This window comes from Pipra filicauda, unplaced genomic scaffold, assembly GCF_003945595.2.
Source record: "Pipra filicauda isolate LSUMZ 115617 unplaced genomic scaffold, ASM394559v2 scaffold507_size779033_pilon, whole genome shotgun sequence".
NCBI classification, from domain to species: domain Eukaryota; kingdom Metazoa; phylum Chordata; class Aves; order Passeriformes; family Pipridae; genus Pipra; species Pipra filicauda.
Genome location: NW_024104651.1, coordinates 30,487 through 50,831, shown reverse-complemented (window position 1 = coordinate 50,831; position 20,345 = coordinate 30,487). Strand labels below are relative to the sequence as shown.

The 20,345-nt window shown below is 40.3% G+C and overlaps 1 protein-coding gene across 1 annotated transcript; it reads right to left on the bottom strand.

Annotated features, from left to right (window-relative positions):
* Positions 1 to 12,565: 12,565 nt before the first annotated feature.
* CMBL (carboxymethylenebutenolidase homolog) lies at positions 12,566 to 19,535 on the bottom strand. Its single transcript, XM_027724263.2, has 6 exons — positions 19,347 to 19,535; positions 17,397 to 17,619; positions 16,523 to 16,630; positions 15,309 to 15,451; positions 14,068 to 14,159; positions 12,566 to 13,085 (listed from the first exon to the last, which is right to left on the bottom strand). Exons 2-6 carry the CDS (start codon positions 17,609 to 17,611, stop codon positions 12,906 to 12,908), a joined length of 738 nt encoding a protein of 245 aa, XP_027580064.1. The 5' UTR covers positions 17,612 to 17,619; positions 19,347 to 19,535; the 3' UTR covers positions 12,566 to 12,905.
* Between the last annotated feature and the right edge of the window lie 810 nt (positions 19,536 to 20,345).

Here is a 20,345-nt window from a genome sequence, read left to right as displayed (position 1 = left end):
TTCTCTTCTTTCTCTTCTCTTCTCTTCTCTTCTCTTCTCTTCTCTTCTCTTCTCTTCTCTTCTCTTCTCTTCTCTTCTCTTCTCTTCTCTGTTCTGTTCTGTTCTGTTACTGCTTATTCTTCTCTGCCCTGAGAAGCGTGCTGTGCTCCCTACCTTTTGCTTCTTGTTCTTTACTCAGCTTTCATTGCATAAAAGGACATTTCCTCCAACCCTTTAGTAACTTAGTTCCTTTAGAACTCATGGTGAGGAATTTGTCAATGGCTTTTTGGAAGTCCAAATGTATTGTGTCTCCTGAATCCTTATGGAGTCTCCCTCACTGGAGATATTCAAGAACCATCTGGATGCAATTCTGTACAATGTGCTCTAGGATGACCCTGCTTGAGCAGGGAGGTTGGACCAGATGGCCCACTGTGGTCCCTTCCAACCTTACCCATTCTGTGATTTTGTGTTCCCTCTCCCATGCTTATTAAGACCCTCACAGAAACCAACATGGCAGTGATGTAGGATTTCCCTTTACAGAAGCCACACAGACTCTTTCTCACCAAACTGTTATTCCCATACTCATCAGCCTTACTCTTTATTATAGACACTTCTCTCTTACTTTGTATGGAAGTCAGACTCACCAGTTGTTTTTTCTAGTGTAGGGGTTACACTAGCAATCCATCAGTGCTCAGGCGCAGAGACATTAATGACAGACTGGTTATACAGCTTGGCTGGCAGTTCACAGTTTCATATTTGAATTCCTTCAGGACTTTAAGACAAATGTCATGCAGTCTTAGTGACTTATTAACATTCAAAGTGTCTGTCTGGTCTTACTTTCAGCTAAGCTGTTGCCTCTGACCAATCTGCAAATATGGCATCAGGAGTGAAAATCTCCACAGCAAACATAGCAGTCCTCTGCTGGAAGGTAGAATAAGCAACTGTATCCCTGCCTGCATCTAATTGTATGTATGAGTTCCAGGTAGACATAAAAGAAAGGAGCTTTAAAGCTGTCTTAACTCCCTGGGATAAACATTTAAAGTCTGACGTCTTGGCAAATTCACATCCTGAGCTGGGAGCATGGCTGCTGGTATGTCTGTTGCTACATCTGCAAGGTGATATTATCAAGGGGAAGAGATAAGAAATCAAGACTGGTCTGGAAAAATATGATACATGGAACCTGGACACAAGTGACACTAGGGGGTGATAATAAACTAAGAAAAAGTGCATTAATTTTATAGATTTATTTAGCTGCTTTGGAATTCAGTTCCATAGAAGTGATCTATTACATCTAAGACCTTCAAGATTTCATTTTTCTGAACTCAGAACCTTCCAGACCCTGAGCTTCAGCTTTCCTTGCCACTGTGATCCAATGATCAATCTTCTCCACAGAAAAAAGGAGGCAGGACAGCAATGGCTAACTTGAGGAAGACCCTCATCCCTGCTAGCCTGGGCTCACATTCTTGCTGTCCTGCCCTGTAAGAGCTGTAGGATCTGTTTACTGCTGTGAGCTCTGGAGATTTTTCAGTATGCCCAGCCCATCCAGGGAACTGCTCTCTGAGGGATGATCTGCAGATATGACATAAGCTATAGGATGCCCAGCTGTACTTCATCCCTAGGGGAGCTCAGATACATTTTAAGTCTTCCAAAGAGATTTTATGAGCCTTAGAGATCACACAAAAACAGACTTCATTCATGGGAGACTGAGAGTCCTCCCTCGTCAGAGAGGTGGAGAGAGCCGCTGTGGAGATATAACGTGTGGAGACATTAGCAAGGATTGTTCTAGAGATGAAAGGATCCTGTCCAAAAAAAGAAGTTTTGACCTTGAGCCCTATCTTGTTAATTTGTAACTCTGTCAATCCATAGCAACCATCAATCCACCAACTATGACAGAATTGCTTCAACTTGCAGCATCTTTTGGTGTATGTGTATTCCAAATGAAAGAAGTTCAGAATTGTTCCACAAAAATTATGTGTAGTATGAAAAGAAGCTTGATTTAGGATGGGGGGGGGGGGAACAAAACAAAACAAAACAAAGAAAAACAAAAGAACAAAAACAAAAAACACAACAACAAAAACCACAAACAAACAAACAAACAAACAAACACAACCAAGCAATAAAACACAAAACCAAATAATAAGACTTTGAATACACTGTTCATTTTTTAAAGGATTTTATTTTCTGGACAATTCCAAAGACATTTTTTCAAAATTTGAGCTGGGCAATATCCTCAGACTTTCTAAAACCACAGATGCCAGTAATTTCTGGAGGAACACAGAGCACTCAAAGTGACTGCGTATCATTACCCAACCACTTAGTTTCCTGAGATACTGCTGCTCTCTACCATTGTGCGCATTTAGGTCAGTACCAGCTCACTTTTGCTGAAAAACCTGACACCATGGATGAGCTAGCTGAGATCACAGGCTTGCACTACAGGAAGTCGATCTTCCTATGTGTACACATCTATATAATTTCACTTAAGTCATCACTATCAGCATCAGTGTTCTGCCCAGATGAAATTCAAAGTGTTTTTCTGTACAGTCCCTAACCCAGACTTGTGACCATGGGCAGTTGTCAGTGATAAACCAGGACGTTAAGTGGATCATTTTTTTCCACTAGGAAAGATGCAGATCAAAGCCTCTTCCAAAATGGCCCTGTAAACTCTTTAAAAACTAACTATTTCTTGGGATCCCTGCAGTATACTCTGCTTTTCTTTCAGAGGAGGTAGTGGCCGGGGTATTTGTGATCATCTGGCTGGAGCATGAGTGAGGTGCCTGTGTAATGTTGTCCAGTGGCTCTCTGCCACAGCTTGGAAAGCTGAATGCTCTCCAGCTAATGCATCATTTTATTTTAGTGATCTCATGTTTAAAGTATCATTTCCTCAGTCTTAGGCTATCCCATGGGGTCAGTAAATTCCACATTCAAAGAAGATTTTAATTCCTTGGTGAGTGACAAGCTGGAATGTCAATTTGAGCACTAATCCCTCTCTTGAGTGGTGAATGAAGCATCTTGTCATTAGTACATCAGACAGATGCTATCAGAGATATCATGGGAATAGCAAACACCAGCAATCTGAGCCAGCTGGAAAGCAATAAGGCTTGGGATGATACCCTCTTCAACCCATTGGCCTGCAAGGGTCTGCTGAGCCTCCCCCACTTCCCTCCTAGCAGTATAGCATGAATCAGTACAAACATCTTTCTTTTCCTTTCTCTTCCAGATCTTTTCCTGTCTTAAGACCCACCATTCCCCAATTTCAATCGGGGAAAGAAATAATATTTAAGACTTGTTCCACTTTATTCATTCCTGGTTTACATCCTTCTGCTTTGAATTGCTTTGCCACTCCTTGACTTTCTACCGAAATGTCCTGATATGTTTCTCTTCAGCACCCTTTGCATTTACCACCTGGTATCAACCCAGCAGAACAAGTACATTTGAGGAGGCAGTGAAACCAGGGCTCAGCAGAGGAAGGGGGTGGGTGAGAAAAATCCCAGATGTCCACTTCTCCTCAAGAACTTTTGTCTTACTGAGGATTAACTTCCATCATCTCACCAATTTTGCTGACTACTTTCCGCTGTTATCTTGGGTTGAATAATTCCTGGGAATTTAATGTTGTACTTTGGCATGCAATCTACAAATCACCCAGCAACAGCCATGAAGCAACAGAAGGCCACCTGTCTCCTACAGTGCCATTACTCACAGTGTGATGGAGAAAAGCTTAGTGACAGCAAGAAATGTTTGTCTCCTCAAATCTCTTGGACACCTGGAAATAGAAATGTCCCCTGCCTTGCCTCCAGTGCTGACTCACTGCCTCTCTGTTGAAGCAGGCCTCCTTTTATGTCTCTCCACAGAGGGGTTCTACCTCCACTTAGTATTGCTGACGTTTTGCTCCTCTCCAACTGAGGCACCCCTGCTAACCTTATCTAGTGTTCAGCCAGGGCTGATTCCTGGCCCATTAAGTCAGGGAGATGGAGCAGAGGCATGGGATATCTTTCAGGAAACACTATCACTGCTAGTGTCTATTCCCACCTGAACACCCCATGTCTGCATGCCCTGCCTTACTATCTCTCCCTTTCACTTTTCTATATTCTTTTCTATATCACCTTTCACTTGCCTGTGTGTTGTTTCAGCTCACTGTCCTCACAGAGAAGCTAGACTTATTCAACAGATCCTTGGCAAGAAAAGAAAATCTGAACAGTAGGATGAACATGGACTATTGAAGGTGATCTTCAAAGGTCAGTCCCAGGTCTCCTTCTCTCTTGTTCACAGCGTAACTTTTCCTTCTCGCTGAGGTTCTTGAACGCTCTGCTTTTCCCACAGCTCACTGATTTTCAGCAACCAGCGTCACTCTCTGCTCTCTTCTGTGCCCATCTCCCACATCTTTCCCTTTCATAGCTGTGTTCTCCCTCTTCATTCCACCAGGTAACTCTTCGCTCTTCACCTGTTCCGGTTTTATCACACTCCTTGTGCTTCCTTCTTCCCTGTCCTGCCAGAAAGACCCTAAAATTGTGCCATCTCTTCCTATTCAGTAGTTTCTGCAGCTCTGCCTGTAGTCACTTGCCATAGGTAGCTGCTTGCAGACATTTAATCTGCAAAAAGTGAGAAATGTGTGAGAGTAAGTTGTTATGCAGACAGATAATTAGGTCTGTGTCTCAGCAGTATTTTGCAGAGGCAAAAAATACAGGACTATGTGCACTCTCTAGCCCTGTTGGCAGTCACTGAAGTACAAGCCTAGTCCTACTGGGAAACCCTTTGGCTATGAATAATGATTTCCAGATGACATAACTTGCTAAGATTGTTTGAGCAAAGCACCCTGCTGACAAGGCCGTGCAGCTTTAGCCTGGCTCAGGCTGCAAGCAGAATAAATTCATGGTTGCTTGAAACAGCCTTGACACAGTCAGACACAACAGTGTTACTTGCTGTTACACAGCAAAGAGACATCAGCAAAGGGTGGGCTGTAAATGAGCAGCAACAAATAATGTTGCTGCAGAAACCTGTTACTTCCATTTTTCTGGCTTAGAGGGATTTTAATGATGTGATTTTACAGTTACATTAGCAAAGAAGGTTCTACCATTTCTCCTATTTAATTTTTTCTTACAGTATTTGTTATATTCCACTATAAAGTGAGAACATTCCTCTGGTTATAACATCTGAAAATACAGGTGTAATATACATCCTGTATACATCAGGAACACACCCGAGCAGGAGGCAAGCTCTACTTTACTTTACCCTATAGAGCCAGAATTTGATTTCACCTGCAGCAGATAACAGATATGAGTGAGTCTGTCCCTTTAATTTTCACCCAAGGTATCTCTGTGTCTCAGAAGGAAAAATTCTGAGTAAAGTTGAAGGTAAACTAGCTGGGTGAGGAAAACAGGGAAAAGTGGGAACAATAACAAGCTCTCATTCTATTCAAGCCACCTAATGAGATCAGCTTACCTTGCTCCACTAACCTACTCTGAGCTGCTAGCTGCTGTCCTACTGACAGGGAGAGCTTTCACAGCTCACTGCTCTCCAAAGCAACATCACAGAGCACTACAAACTACAGTCTTTGCAAATATATACAACATGAAAACTATCCCTTCCCCCTGCATGTCTTTCTCCTTGCAAAAAACCATGCCTAAAAATTACCTTCAACTTTTTGCTCAGAGAATTCAAAGGAAGCAATAATGCTGTCTCTTTACTGAAGGACATGGGTTTTTTACATGTGGTTAGCCACCCATCTAAAGTATCTTAGCAACTTTCTCAATTTTCTAAAGATTCTGGAAAAAAAAGAAAGAACTTTAAAGAAATCTTCAACAGTCTGTAAGCTCAACACCTGGAAGTAGAACTGAAGAACAGTTTATTAGTGCAGTTGGAATAATTTGTAATCCCCTTAGCAAATAACATTATCATAGCTTTGCTGACATTCTTGGCAAACTATCAACCCAGATGCAAATTTCCACACCAGCTCTTCAGATAACAGTGGCAGGAAGGGAAGGGAAGGAAAAAAGTGTATTGCCACAGGTGCCACCATCTGCTCCACGATCTGAAAGGGAAACTTTGTTTTAGAGCTTTATTAGCCCATTCTACTTGTCACTTTCTGAAATTCAGCATTCTGTTACTTACTAAGCTTTGAAGTACTTCAGTGCCAAACATAAGAAACCAGAAAATGAGTAAAATGTGCTGGAGGGTTCTGAAGGCATAAAGAGGAGGTAGGCACCAAACTCCCATCACTCTTCCCATGAGAGCTCTGCACCAAAGCACTCTTCATGGATCTACCTTTTTATTTTTTCTTATATTAAATTAAATGAAACAGTTTGTTTTGTGTCCCTGTGACAAAATGAGCTACTTGAAATATGGCCCTCTAGGTACATCTTTCTAGGGTCTAAGCTACCACTCATGGCCTGAGGTGGCACACCTTGAAATGTCATAAGTTAAAGGTATGGAGCACAGTCTGGTTAAAACCGAGATAGGTAGACAGCTACAGTCCTAAGTCACAAACTTAGTATGCCTGTGAATGTGGCCAAAATAACTTATAACAAGGCATTTAGATGAGTTGAGGCTGAATATGTATCACATCTTCCATCAATTCCCCAAATTCCATCAAGTTCAACTTCTGGTCAGGCTTCTAGCCCTGAAGCCTCACTAATTCAGCACAGCAACCATTCAGCTCCTTCCCTAGGGCCTACTCTGAAGAAAGAAAATAAAAAAAAAAACCTCCAAGACCTAGCAGCAGAGTTTCTTGGAGTTAGAAGTTGCAGCTGAGGAAGGAGAACTGCTCTCCACACTAGTACAGCTGACGCTGTGCAGAGGGACACGTTTTTAAAGCAAGTGCGCAGTCTTTTATAATCTACCATAAAGCATAGATGCCCTCCTGCCTGCAGGCCAGAAGATAGTAGGCATTTTTTCATACTCAGTGAGTGCATGCTATTTTATAGGAATATTGGCACTGCTATGTATGCATGTGCTGTGTGGGTGGGTGGATGGTGGGAGGGCTTTTCTTTGTCCTTGCTGACTATGGCCTGTACACTGAATGCCTGTTCCTGTTCAGAACTGAGGAGTCAAAAAAGCTGAGAAAAAGTATTAAGCTAAACCAGTGACTATCTAGTTTAGACACCACGGTAAAAAAAAAAGCCAATAATAAATGTTAACTTGACAGAGAGGAATACAGAAAAAGGATCAGAGTTGAAGAGGCCTTTTATGGATTAAAAATTGTTACCATAAAAATTAAACTGGAACCCATAAAAGAGCTCCTACTCAACATGTAAAAAAGAGTAAGCAAATTAAGAACTAGAAGTTACGCTGGTGTAATATTAAAACAATTAAAGATATCAGATGTTACCAAAATGCTTATGCCATTGAGCAGAAACCAAAACGTGGTGCCAAGCAATAGAACAAGAGGCAATGGGCAGAAATAGATGCACCTGGGAAGGTGGGGCAGTCACAGAGGAAACCCACCTACTGTGCCAGGGAGAATCTTGTCACCATTGCTCACTCTCCCTTCAGTCATATATGCTCTTGTTCTTCAAGACTCTAACCTGCACCATGTTCCGTTGTTTTATTTCCAGAGCCTGAGGTTTTCTTCTGGGACGCCTCTTTCCCTTTAGTCCATATAATCTTCTTCACTCAGGCATCAAGGATTCCTTGCATGCAGGCCACAAGCCTTCCTAAGTATAACACTTTCTCAGTGACCAAAATCCAACCCAGTCTACGAAAGGTGGCATTAGGGCTCTTCCAGATTCTCCCTTCCATTTTGTCCACATACTATATGATAGCCCCAAATAGAGTCTCGGCTTTCCATATCCCCAGAGTTACTCCTCCTGCATCCTGGTTTCCCCAAATTTCCTTAGCCTCCTGTATCCTCCGACAACCCATACATGAGCAATGAAGGCTTTCTATGTGCTGACCAGCCAGTCAACAACCTAAATAATACAGGGAACTGATGAATCCATGCCATACTATTTTGCTCAGTGTAGTTAGTCTGTCTTCTCTGTGGTGTCTAGATTTTCTAAAAATGTAGAATTAAACAGCACTGAGCATTTCACTGTTTTTTCAAATTAAGTTGGAATTGGTCAAAGGGCTTTTAAAGTTAGTAGAAAGAAACCAACAAGACAGTACAAGGGAACAAAAGCATCTGTGTGGAGTCCCCTAATCCAGCCTTACATATGCCTACTATGTCCACTCCGGTGCTTCTCTGCAGCTGATTTACCTCATATCAAGGCTGCCAGGTTCAGTAGAATCCAACATTTCAGACCTGGGTTTGGAGTGTCTAGCCTACACACCTCTGTGTCAGTGCTCTCTAAACACAAAGGATAATCTCAAATCCAATTTTTGAGAATGTGTGTGTGTGTTTTTTTAGCAAAGTAAATGTTAACACTTGCAAAATTCTGAGTTTTCTGTCTTAGATACTATATTTCACAGAATCGCAAAATCACAGAATCACAGAATGGGTAAGGTTGGAATGGATGGTGGTGGGTAATCTGATCCAACCTACCTGCTCAAGGAGGGTCATCCTAGAGCACACAGCACAGGATTGCGTCCAGACAGTTCTTGAATATCTCCAACGGAGGAGACTCCACAGCCTCTCTGGGCAACCTGTTCTATGCATCAGTTTCTGCCCATTGCTTCCTGGCCTATTGCTTGGCACCACAGAGAAGAGCCTGGTTCCATCCTCTTGGCACCTTCTCTTCAGATATTTATAGACACTGATAAGGTCCCCTCTCAGTCATGTCCTCTCAAGCCTGAAAAGGCCCAGCTCCTCAGCCTTTCCTCATAACAGAGATCTCCCACTCCTTAATCATCTTTGTTGCCTTTCCCTGGACCTGCTTCAGGAGCTCCATGTCTCTCTTGTACTGAGGAGCCCAGAACTGGACACAGCACTCCAGACGCGGTGTCACTCGGGATGTAGTGGAGCAGGATCACCTCCCTCGACCTGCTGGCAATGTTCTTCCTAATGCACCCCAATTGTTTTTTCTACAAAACCAAATATATAATGAAATGCAATACCTGTCACACAAAGTGATTCTGAATTCTCCAAGGAAATGAATTTTGACAAAATATTCCTGAGTTTCAGTCTTCCTTTGTCTCAGTAGAAATTTGGCAAAGCTTAGCCCTATCTCTGATACACCCGTTTGTTCACATAAAAAACTAAGCTGGAAAGGTTTGCCAACCAAAATACCACCTTATGAGAAACCAAGGCTCTTTTATTTGAAATCTATGTGAGACAATAGTTGTAGAGAGTTCAAATTCATCATCTTTCTCTGTTCTCATAGCAACCCTGATAAATTTGGCATGAATCCACAGCTGGGAGCTGAATTTACACTTTACAGATTTTCTGAACCACATACCCACAGTGCTTTCTTCTGGAAAGATTTGTACCTTGTTATCTTTCCATTCCCCCAGAGCTGCACAGGCACACACATCAGATGTGCCTGCACCAGTAAATGGAGATGTCTGCAGTTCTCCCGTGTGAAACTGCTTCTCTACTAAAGGCTGAGTAACAAACCGTGTCAGGACTGGCAGGAAGCATGGAAGTCACTATCTGATCCTTCCCTTTTTCTATAGGTCACTGGGAATCTGCACAGATGCAGCACAAGGGAAGGATCAGGGAGGGCATCATGAAACTTCTCACCTCCCATGTGGAGGGACAATTTCTACCAGCATGACTCATGGCAAAATGCCCTGCAGACCTGAAGAGGCTTTCTCTGAACTGGCTGGACCCACTAAGAACAGGCTCATCTCTCCTGAAATCAGTCGGCAAGAAGAGTGGTGGAAACATCATAGAAACACTATGTGCAGTGCCCAAAACAGAGAAGAGCACTAATCACTGATCAAGGGCATGACCCAAGGAGCAAGGGAAGATTTTGCACTTTTACATCAGAGGTCTGCATGAAATCTTTTTAAATGATAGGTTTTCTTCAATATCAGCTGAGTGTAGTGTAGAAAGAGCTATTTTCTCATGGGAGATACATGGTGCATTGCAGGAGCAAGTGGAAGGAGTGATATGAAGAAGGGGTTCGAGATGGAGGGATGGCTGAAGCACTGCTGGGGATTTGGGACCTGAGGTGGGACCCACCTGGTGGGACACTCCAAAGCAGATACACTGTGGAGTTCAGACACACAGGCAGATGCAGCCCCACCACAGACTACTTATGGCTGGCCTAGCGTGTGCCCTCAGCTATGAAGGAGCCAGAGGGGATGTGTCTTCATGAGAGAGCTGCTAGGCATGGCTGGCAGCAGCAACTGCAAAAAGAAAAATATTATGGGGCAGTGGAAACAATTAAGAGTCTGTACCTTGAAGTGAAACATTCTGTGAAAGCTGAGGGCTCCCTGGGCTCCCATCTATTTCACTGACGGGAAATTGGGCCATGTTCAATACAATATTTTAGCCACATCTACTCCCCCAGCATCACAGATGCAGGCAAGACGTTGCCACATGATTATTGGGAATCACACTGGGAAGGTCCAAAGGAACTGAAACACAGGAATGTTCCCCTAGTCACTGGGGATGGGCTGTGCCTTATCAACCCAGATACACACTTAAATCACAATAGAGAGAAACCTGATGATACAGGAAGGATTTACGTAGGTGAAGAGGTTATTTTGCCATCCAGGTTGGTTTAGATTCAACTCTGAATGAGGTTCAGAAGGTAGGGTAGATGCCCAAAACCATGAAAGATGACAGGATTTGTATTAAACTGATCATGAAATGATGTGATGCACCTTCCTGAAAAAAAGGAAGGAGCAGCATCAGAAATTCAGCTGGTGCTGAGGCTCCTGACAAAAATATTGTGAGGGAGAAAGAAGTGAAGGGAGAAAGGAGTGGAGGACAGCAGTGAGGTGAAAGAGATGTTATTAAATGTCAGGCAGTCTTAATGTGGAGGAAGGGCAAAGAACATAGCAAGAGGTCATTGTAGCTGCATCCAGATGTCCATAGGTGTTTTAGAATCAAACAGGAAGCATACAAAGGGGGGAAACACAGGCATACATCTGAGGATGAGAGAAAAGAAACCCTGTAGAAAGGCTAATGGAGCAAAGTAGCTTACTGCTATCAAGTGACACAGAACTAGTAACTGTAAAACTATTTGTAAATGCATCAAAAAATGAAAGAAGAGCAAAAGAAAGATGCTGGTTATTAGGAGGAAGGAGAACTAATACCAAAAAGCCTGGTAAAGACTGAAGTGTCCAGAGCTGTTTGGTTCAAACTTTACAATAGTTAACTATATTCTGCATGAAATTAATTTCATAGTGGAAATAAAAGGACAGGTGTATGGGGGGAAGAAAAATTAAAATAGCATAACTAGATGTGGGCAGGTTTGAAATTTGCCTTGGGGAGTTTAAGCACCTCTGTGATCCATGAGGTCTCTGCACAGGCAGACATGATGCCCCCAGGGAATGGAGGAGGATCAACACAGAGGCCAGTTTTTCCATATGTGCTGGTTTTGGCTGAGATATAGTTAATTTTCTTTAGAGTGGCTAGTATGGAACTATGTTTTGGATTTATGTTGAACACTGTGATATTAATATAGAGATATTTTTGTTATTGCTGAGCAGTTCTTGCACAGCATCAAGGCCTTTTTTGCTACTTATACTACCACGCTGGCGAGAGGGCTGGGAAAATGGAAAGCTGGGAGGAGACACAGCCAGGTCAGGTGACCCCAACTGACCAGAATGATATTCCGTATCATATGACATCATGCTCAGCATATAAAGAGGGGGGAAGAAGGAAGAAGGACAGATATTCCGATTTATGGTATTTTTCTTCCCAAGTAACAATTACACATGATGGAGCTCTGTTTTCCTGGAGGTGGCTAACACCTGTCTGCCCATGGAAAGCAGTAAATTCCTTGTTTTGCTTTGCTTGTGGCTTTTGCTTTATCTGTTAAACTGTCTCAACCCACAAGTATTCTCACTTTTGCCCTTTCAATTCTCTTCCCCATCCCACTGGTGGGGGAGTGAGCGAACAGCTGCATGGTGCTTAGTTGCTGGCTGAAGTTAGACCACAACACAGTGGAAAGAAGGCATTGGTAGTGCTTTTAGGCTACTCATAATGCCTGAAAGATATGAAAACAGATTATTCAGAAGTCAGTTGACAGCCATGGAGTAGATAACAACAAGGTGGCACCCAACAAGAAACTCCTGCCCAAAGAGAAGGAGGGTTCTGAAGAGTTGTGAACTCTCCCCCTACTAGACCAGTCTGGAAGTGGAAGGAGGTTGGAAGTCTTCAGTCATATCTTCCTCCTATGCTCTGGGTATGTGTGACAGTAGTCTCCTATTCCTTCTTTGTTCTTCTTTTTCTTCTGAATTTTCCTGCTCTTCACAGTCTCTTTGTGTCCTATTCTCCGTCTTCTCTGGTCCTTCATGTTCTTCTAGTCTCTTCACTTCACTTCCTAATTTTTGCAGCTCCCTTTCAGTTCACATACATTTCTTCCCATTGCCCTTCCCCTTCCTTTTTCTAGCTTACTTTATATGAATTCTGAAAAGGATATCTTGTTTCCAAGAAAACGTCTCAGCCTTCCAACACAGACTATATTTATCTAGAAGCTGAAAATCCTGGAGCTGAAAATGTCACAGCTAAACAACATTAAACACAGCTTTAAGGAGAGAATTTCTCAAGCATGGACAGACATTCAATGACTTTTAATCATGCTGACATTGATATAAAAAAAATGAAACTTTCAGATGCCATAGAATATGCCACATGAGATTCTAATAATTTTAAGATATGCAAGATTAATTTTCAAAATATTTCTTACATTTATAGCTTTCAGCATTTGAAAAGCCATTTCTAAGCCTCTTACTTAGAAGGTAAGTGCAAATAAGTAGTATTACTGAAGAAGAGTTTTATAAAAAGTTTTTATGTTTGTAAGAACATTTTAAGCAATACAGTCTTTATTATGTCCTGATTTTCTAGTAGAATTGATTTTGTTTATGGGCATTAATTTAAGCTAAAGATATTTATTCAGCCAGTTGATCATATCCTTTCTTCCTTCCTCAATAAAAGGTTTATCTTGAGGATTGATATCTTCTCTTTTGCGATGCACAAACCCATGTGTCTGTCCAGGGTAAATTTTAACTTCATAATCAACTTTACAGTTTTGTTTAAGCTTCTGCTCCAGTGAGGTGACCTGTAACACAGAATGTTCCATGCTGACTGAGTACAAAGGTAACACGTGCTATACTTACAGTCCTCAAATTGTCCTGTTTTTTTTTTACTTTTCTGGAAGACAGACATGGTATGTCCTTGCCACTGTTTCCTATTCTACTAATTTTGTACCTAAATGCATTTCTGTTTCTACACTTGCCTTGTTGAACTAGGCTCTTTTCTCTAGCAAAATAACAGCATATGACTGTATAAAATGTAAAAAAAGTATATGGGTTGCTGTAATAATACCTGTAAAGGCAAAAACACTTATTGCTGAGCTCATAAGAAGGTTAGCATGTAGTGATCACTGTACAAGAAAACTGGGGCAAGAGTTTGAACTAATTTAAAATTGAGGGAGGAGAGGCATAGATACAAAATCAGTAGTTCAAAGCAGCTGGCACTGTTGGTAGGAAAGTTAAAGCCAACACCACTCAATAAAAGCATACGTTCCTCTTTGATCCCCTTGGTAGATAATCATCTTTCTCCAGTCATTCTCCACCCACACTCCAGAGAAAGGCTGTTGACAGAGTATCAGAAAGGAGAAGCTCTGCAGGACAGTGGGGAAAGGAAAAGTCTAGTCACAGGATTTTTTAGTTCTCCTGCAACCAGTGATTCCACTTCTATAGGTGGGAACTTTCTGCTGATTTTAGGGACCATCAGTATCATTAAAGAGGGTCTGCTATCTTAAACTTGACAGAAGGCTTCCTTTGGATTCTTGCTCTTTTCCTGAGAACTGATGACAATCATCCATATTTTTTAACAGAAACAGAAAACATGTTTAGTGACACTTTAAAACTTTTTGATTTGGGGATAAATAATATAAATTTGTGTAGATGTACTGTAAGAATTAGTGAAAGAGGAAGAAAAGTGCAAATTAGGTTTCTACTTTCTCTTCATTAAATACCAAGTTACAAAACAAGCATGAAAGGCATAAAAAAGACAAATATCTGTGATGGGAAACTCACCTGCTCCAATGGAACGATGTCATCCTTTTCACCAAAAATGAAGAAAGTAGGATGCAGCAAATTAGATTTGTCATCAAAACGCCTGATCACTCCTAGGGAAGAAAGACAAGCACATACATCCTACTTAAAGTGGCTAAACCACTACCAAATCTGTACAATAAAACTACAAGACATTTTGATTAGTTACAGCTGCTTTGTAATGGAATTAAACATACTTTGTTTAAAAATCCCTTTTGTTGTGGAATGTTTGGGATGTTATTAAAGATAAAAAGACCAGTTCTGTATGAAAAATCAGGGACAAATTGTTACACTTGCCCCATTTTTGTGGTTTTCTTTGGGCAACTGCTTCTGACCACTATCAGAGACAGGGTTCTGTGAAAGATGGACACTTAGAAACTGCTCACCTCTAGCTGCTCACTTCTAATGGGAAGGCCATTTTTAAGATAATTGTAAATATTCAGCATTTCAGATACATGGTTAGGACTTCAGTGTACATATCCTGATATGAATTCATAACAAATTGACACTGTATTTTTGACTGTTCAAATATATTTGAATTTAAGTTAAGTAAAACTAGACAGCTATCACCCTGGCTACTCTTTTCATTCCTGAGATTATTACAACAGACAGGTAAAAAATTAACAAGTAGCATTGTTGAATTGACTCAACTGATCAGCAAATTGGTGTAGCAAAATAATCCCCACGAGCTTTCTGGAAAAATACCTTCAACTTTCTTTCACCTCTAATTAATATAAATTGCTCTGGGTTATGTGAAAGTACAGAGGTTTATAACAGAAATATCAAAGGTAACATAAATGTATTGAGAACTAAAGTGTGACAGTGCAAGGGTTAAAACAAGGAGTTCCTATTAGTAACAAGGGACCACTACCTAAAAGATTTAAAAGATGTGCCCAGAAACCCTTTTGTCATTGCCAGTCAAGAGGAACCTCAGCCACAGTGAGGCCTTAGCATTTGGTGTCTCTTGTATGCTACATTGTACAGAAGGGATCCTGGTCATGCCACTCAAATACATAGATCTTGCTGGTTATAATTAAGTGCAAAAATGTTAGTGTGCTAAATCAATTTGCTTGATATAACAAAACAATTTGCTTTTGTATAACAAAATCACTTTCTTCCATCCACTAGATGTCACACTGAATTTTGTTACAGTAATAGCCATACAGAATTAGTTGCTGCACTGGTCATATCTGCTCAGAGTGTAATAAGTATTTCAGGCTTACCATAGAGGGACACCCCTGCCTTTAAATGAGGATTTTTCAGCATCAGATGTTGCACAGCTGCTCCACCCCAGCAAAACCCAATGACACCAATCTTCTTTGCACCACATTGGTCCCTTAGATACTTGAGGACGACATCAACTTCTCTGAGACATGCAAATGAAAGTGAATTAAGGATCTAGCTCTGTTCCCCTGGCCTTCATGGTGGCTGCTTCTCAGAGACTGGATGGGCATCACTCTGCTTCTGGGAGGGAGCAACTGCCTTTGCATCACTCCTGGTTTTTCTCTTTCCCTTACTTATCAAATTGTCTTTATCTCAACCCATGAGTTTTCTTACTTTGCTTCTCCTATTCTCTCCCCTGTTCCTCTTGGGGGACTGAGTGAATGGCATTACAGGTGCTTGGCTGCTGGCTGGGGCCAACCCGCAACACTACTTTACTATTATTCATTTCTAAAATACAGGAGAAACTCCAGGGGAGAAGACAAAGGAGAAAGTCAGTCTTTCTACATCACTGTTAATATGACATTTTATAAACAGCAGTCCAATTAATTTCACAAATAGCAATAGTTGTCGTATAGGCTAACACAAATAAAAGTTTGAGGCACACAGCCAGTCAAGAGCATCCCGTTATGGCAAATGTGACCTATAGTTAAACTATCTCCAACCAGGAAGACAAATAGTTTATAAAATTGTGGAAGCAAATTTAAAATTGTTGCTTCTAAATCACCAGAAACATTATGCAATCAAGCTATGTGTCAGATAAAAATGGGGAAAATATAGAAGAGCGGGAAATTAGTATGCTTTGAACTAGCTGTTCCCTAGTTACATAGTGTTCGGTGACTGCACTTGAACCCAATCTAAAATCCGCGGAAGTTATGCCTACCTGCAGGAACTGAATCAAACTGAAGAGGAAGGATTGAGCTGCATTTTCTAGCCTTTGCTGGTTCTTTTCATTTTAGTCACTCATTTCACTTCTACTCTCTGCACAGGTAAACAGTGGGTGCTTTTATTCTTGTTCAAACTTCTACTTTTCTCCAAAAAGCACCCATCACATAACAATGAGCTTATGCCGTGAGCTACATGAAATTTCTATTTGTGGACATCCAACTATATTTGACCCACTAATAATCTAGGGTCTAATGCTGCATCTTTACTGAGGCAAAAATCCCTATGAAATAAGGATGTCCACTTGCTGGACAAGGAACAACGGTTGTACTTGTCTATTTTGCCGGCATTTCGGGTTTTCACCCATTCATCGAAAGTCCCCCAGTCATTAGAAGGTTTCCAAGCTCCTTGTCCCACAAAAAAATCTGGGCAGATGGCTCTGTAAGAAAAATGAAAATATTTTATGCCCATGAAATAATAATGAGAAAAGATTAAAGCAAAGTCCATGGGTACTACACAACAAATTAATTTTGTTGAATACATATAGTACTTAATCTACACGAAAGTATTATACTAGCAACCCTCAATATTTTCCTGTGTCTAAAAAGGAGACTTAGTATAATTTGCAGATACATTTTGCCCTGTTAAAATTCATTCATTAATTTGATAAATAGCTAACTGTAACTGAAAATCCTTAGTGGTTTCCTACTAAATTTTTAAAAAACCAACCACATGCATGGCATGTACATTTGGGCTAGAAAGAACACCAACCCAGTAATATAGGAAAGTAGATACCAAATATGTTTTTCAAATATTCGAGAACTTGTTTCTTTCTTTGGCACGAGCTGGTACACTTTACCCACACTGAAAGACCTTCAGCTTCTTTGCAATTTTTACCATAACAACAGAGTTACACAGAGGCTACATCAAGAGGGAGGAAATAGGCCATTTCAGGTTCATGCAAGATGGAAGATGCAGAATAACATTTATCTCTATCTTATGTGCTTACCTACTAACTTATTATGGTAGGACTACTGAACTCTTTTAGACGTTTTTCCACTGTTTTAATGGGAAAGTTGCTAGAGAAAGGTGTAGGGAAAGTCTATGAAATTATTAGTGTTTGTGGGTTTATATGAGAACAGAAAATAGTAGCTCAACAAACTTTCTTATTAAAAAGACACTTTGAAAACAGTAATATTTCTTACATGTATCCATTAGTTGTTAGCATATCAGCTATGTATCTGGTGTTTGGGAGTTGCCATCCAAATATATCATGAATCACAATCACGGCTTTGTCTGTGCTGGCAGATGGTTTGCAAACGTATGCCTTGATGTGCTCAACTTGTACCTCCTGCCCACGGCCTCCATAGTCAAACCTGTCTCCAATATCACATGGACAGGGTCTTGATTCATTAGCCATGTGTGATACTAAAGAACAAAAAATATTCAGTTGTGAATACCAAAACATACCACATCGAAAAAGTTCAAAAGACAGTGGTATCATAAACTGTTCAATTTTTTAATCATTACAGTAATATACTGAACATGTTCGATACTGTTTGATCTAAAATATAGTATTAGTCAATAAACCCACTGGAGTGTTTTTTATAAATAAGAATCTTGTTAGAGTTACTTATGAACTCTTCAGGAGGGACCAGGTACATAACTAGGAGTTCCATGCCCTACAGTAAGTAATGTGATAAAAATAAAGCTATGAGCAAGCAGTCAGGCAACCATCACAAATTATTTACTTAGTGATAAAAGTCCTTTTTACAGTTCTTTCACTCTTCACCATGGGTATTTCCTGTCAGGAATGTATAACTTTCTTTAGTATACTCTGCGAAGGCTTAATACAAGACTTAGCATTTTGAAGGAAAAAAAAACCCAGCTACTGTGTAGGAAGATATAATTACAGTCAGACTAAATATTTTCCTCCAGAGAGTTAAAATATTCCATAGCTGACTTTTTCAATGTCAATAAATCCTTTTTCTAAATAGCTTTAGTCTCAGATGTTGCAGACTTCTGAAAAAGGATACGTAGGAGAGGTGCCAAGAAAAATATACCAGCAAAAGTCAGAGTATAATATTGTATTTATTTAATATTAAATAAAGAACACATTCAAACTCCAAGATAGGGGAAAAAAACCTTAGGTGGAGCCAAAGTTTTTATCAAACAGGTAATAGAGTGGTATGGTTAATTTTTTTCAAACTATTGCTTAAATGAAAATAAACAATTCACAAAGGTCAAAAAGTGCCAGCTGAATCTAACGTGGATGTATGTAGCTCCTTGGACTCAAGTTAATGATTTCTTGCCATCAACCTTAGGTTAACAAAGTGAGTGAACTTACCTGAATAACTTCATTGAATATGCACAGAGCATCTCTAAATGATTAAAGAACATGGAGAGAATTTAGGTAAAGCTTTATGTAAACTCTCTACAGATAAATTGTTTGTACTACCAAAGAAAACTTTGTTAGTACAGAAACAGGGATGTTCAAACTTGACTGTGCCAAATGTACTGACAGAGAGAAACAGGAAAAGGAAGTTACTGAACCATTCCTGGATGAGTGGGACTTAAATAATTGTGGCATTGAAGGGACAGTTTTAGGAAAACAAACAAACAAACAGTCTGGCAGTCAGAAGAATTGCACAGATTTCCAGAGACCAAGATCTTCTGAATTTGCAGACTTTAAAATTCAGAATATCTCAAACAATATTACCAGAGCTAGATTGCAGATCCTGTGAGATTTCACTTAAGCATTTATTTGAAGACCAAACAATAACTAGTTTTCAGAGACTTGAATCTACAACCACAAAAATATAAATATATTACTGTGTGGCACTTTCATTTTCAATACACTCTCCTGAGTCTTCCTGCCGAGAGGTCTTCCCCACCTCTGGAGGGAAAATAAAAGATTTCTGAATCATCATCTAAAAAAAAAAACAAAAACCAAACAAAACAAAAACCAGGAAAAAAAGTAGCCTCCAGTTGCATTTAAATGAGCTCGCACTCCTTAAAAAAGCACGCAGATAAAATGAAAATCCCCCAAACATGCTGAGTCAGATCTCAGTACGCACTTGTTCTACATTTCTCAGAAGAAAAAGCAGTGAGAGCTTAAAGAAAACCAACAGCAACAAGAGAAACTCCACACATACCTGCAGCACAGCAAGCGTGCGAGACAGTAGACGCAAGATGCCGGAGTTCAGCGTGGATGAATGGGATTCCAAAAGAAAGCGCTAACGCACAAAATCAAAGGGTGAGTGCAAAGATCCTGTTTCTTTAAGTCAGGGTTACATAAGCCTTTATCTTGGTGTCTCCCGCAGTGACGAAGTCCACTCTTTTTAACGCCGTTTTCACCGCGGGTGTAGGCGGGGTGTGCAGCCGCGAGGAGCGCTGCTGTAGCTGCGTACCAAGCCTCCTTTTTCACTTACACAAAATGGTATTAAGCATGACTTAGCTGAGCAATCCATCTAGGAAAAACCGTGTTTACATTTTTTGGGGGGGGTTGGTTCGATTTGCTTTTTGGTTATTTGTTTGTTCTGTTTTTTAAGGGTGTTTCTTTGCTTTTAAAGGTTGGGGAATTATTACTTTTGACCATTACATTGGCATTATCAGTTCTTTAGACTATTCATACTTGGGTAAAAGACATATTTAAAGTCATCAGCAAGGTGAGCAAAGTAGAGACACCATTTCAAAGCTTATATAGCACAGGAAAAATATTTACTATTTTCAGAGTGAATTAAGCAGCATGTAAGAAAGTAACAGCTTTGTAGACTGCTGTACAATGTGCTTAAAATACTGGTCCTATCACACACTTATCCTATCACAGAACATTTTATACATTTTTTTTCTTTTTGAATTAAAGTCTCTAACTGTATCCCCCACATTCTTCTGATTTTCTTTTTATGAGATTATTAGAATTATTCCTTAGAGAGCTTTAACTAAATATATTAGCAATCCAAAAGTCACTGTTTCCTCAGAGACACGTCTAAAAAGTAGACTAAATGCATATTAGTCCACTACACTTCTGTCTTACAATTTAGTCTTCATATAGAAGCTGTTTTCTCGTATTCTAAATAACTTTGCTAGTGCTGTTTGTTTGCAATCCCTAAAATGAAGTCAAACAAATGAAAAAAGCCTACCCAAGAATTGCA

What these genes read in the sequence shown, in the direction of transcription:
- CMBL (XM_027724263.2), bottom strand. Translation starts at nt 17,611, where the DNA reads ATGGCTAATGAATCAAGACCCTGTCCATGTGATATTGGAGACAGGTTT. An exon ending in AATGCCGGCAAAATAGACAA is followed by an intron (nt 15,452 to 16,522) that starts GTACAACCGTTG and finishes TGCATGTCTCAG; the next exon opens with AGAAGTTGATGTCGTCCTCA. An exon ending in GGCAGGGGTGTCCCTCTATG is followed by an intron (nt 14,160 to 15,308) that starts GTAAGCCTGAAA and finishes TTTCTTCCCTAG; the next exon opens with GAGTGATCAGGCGTTTTGAT.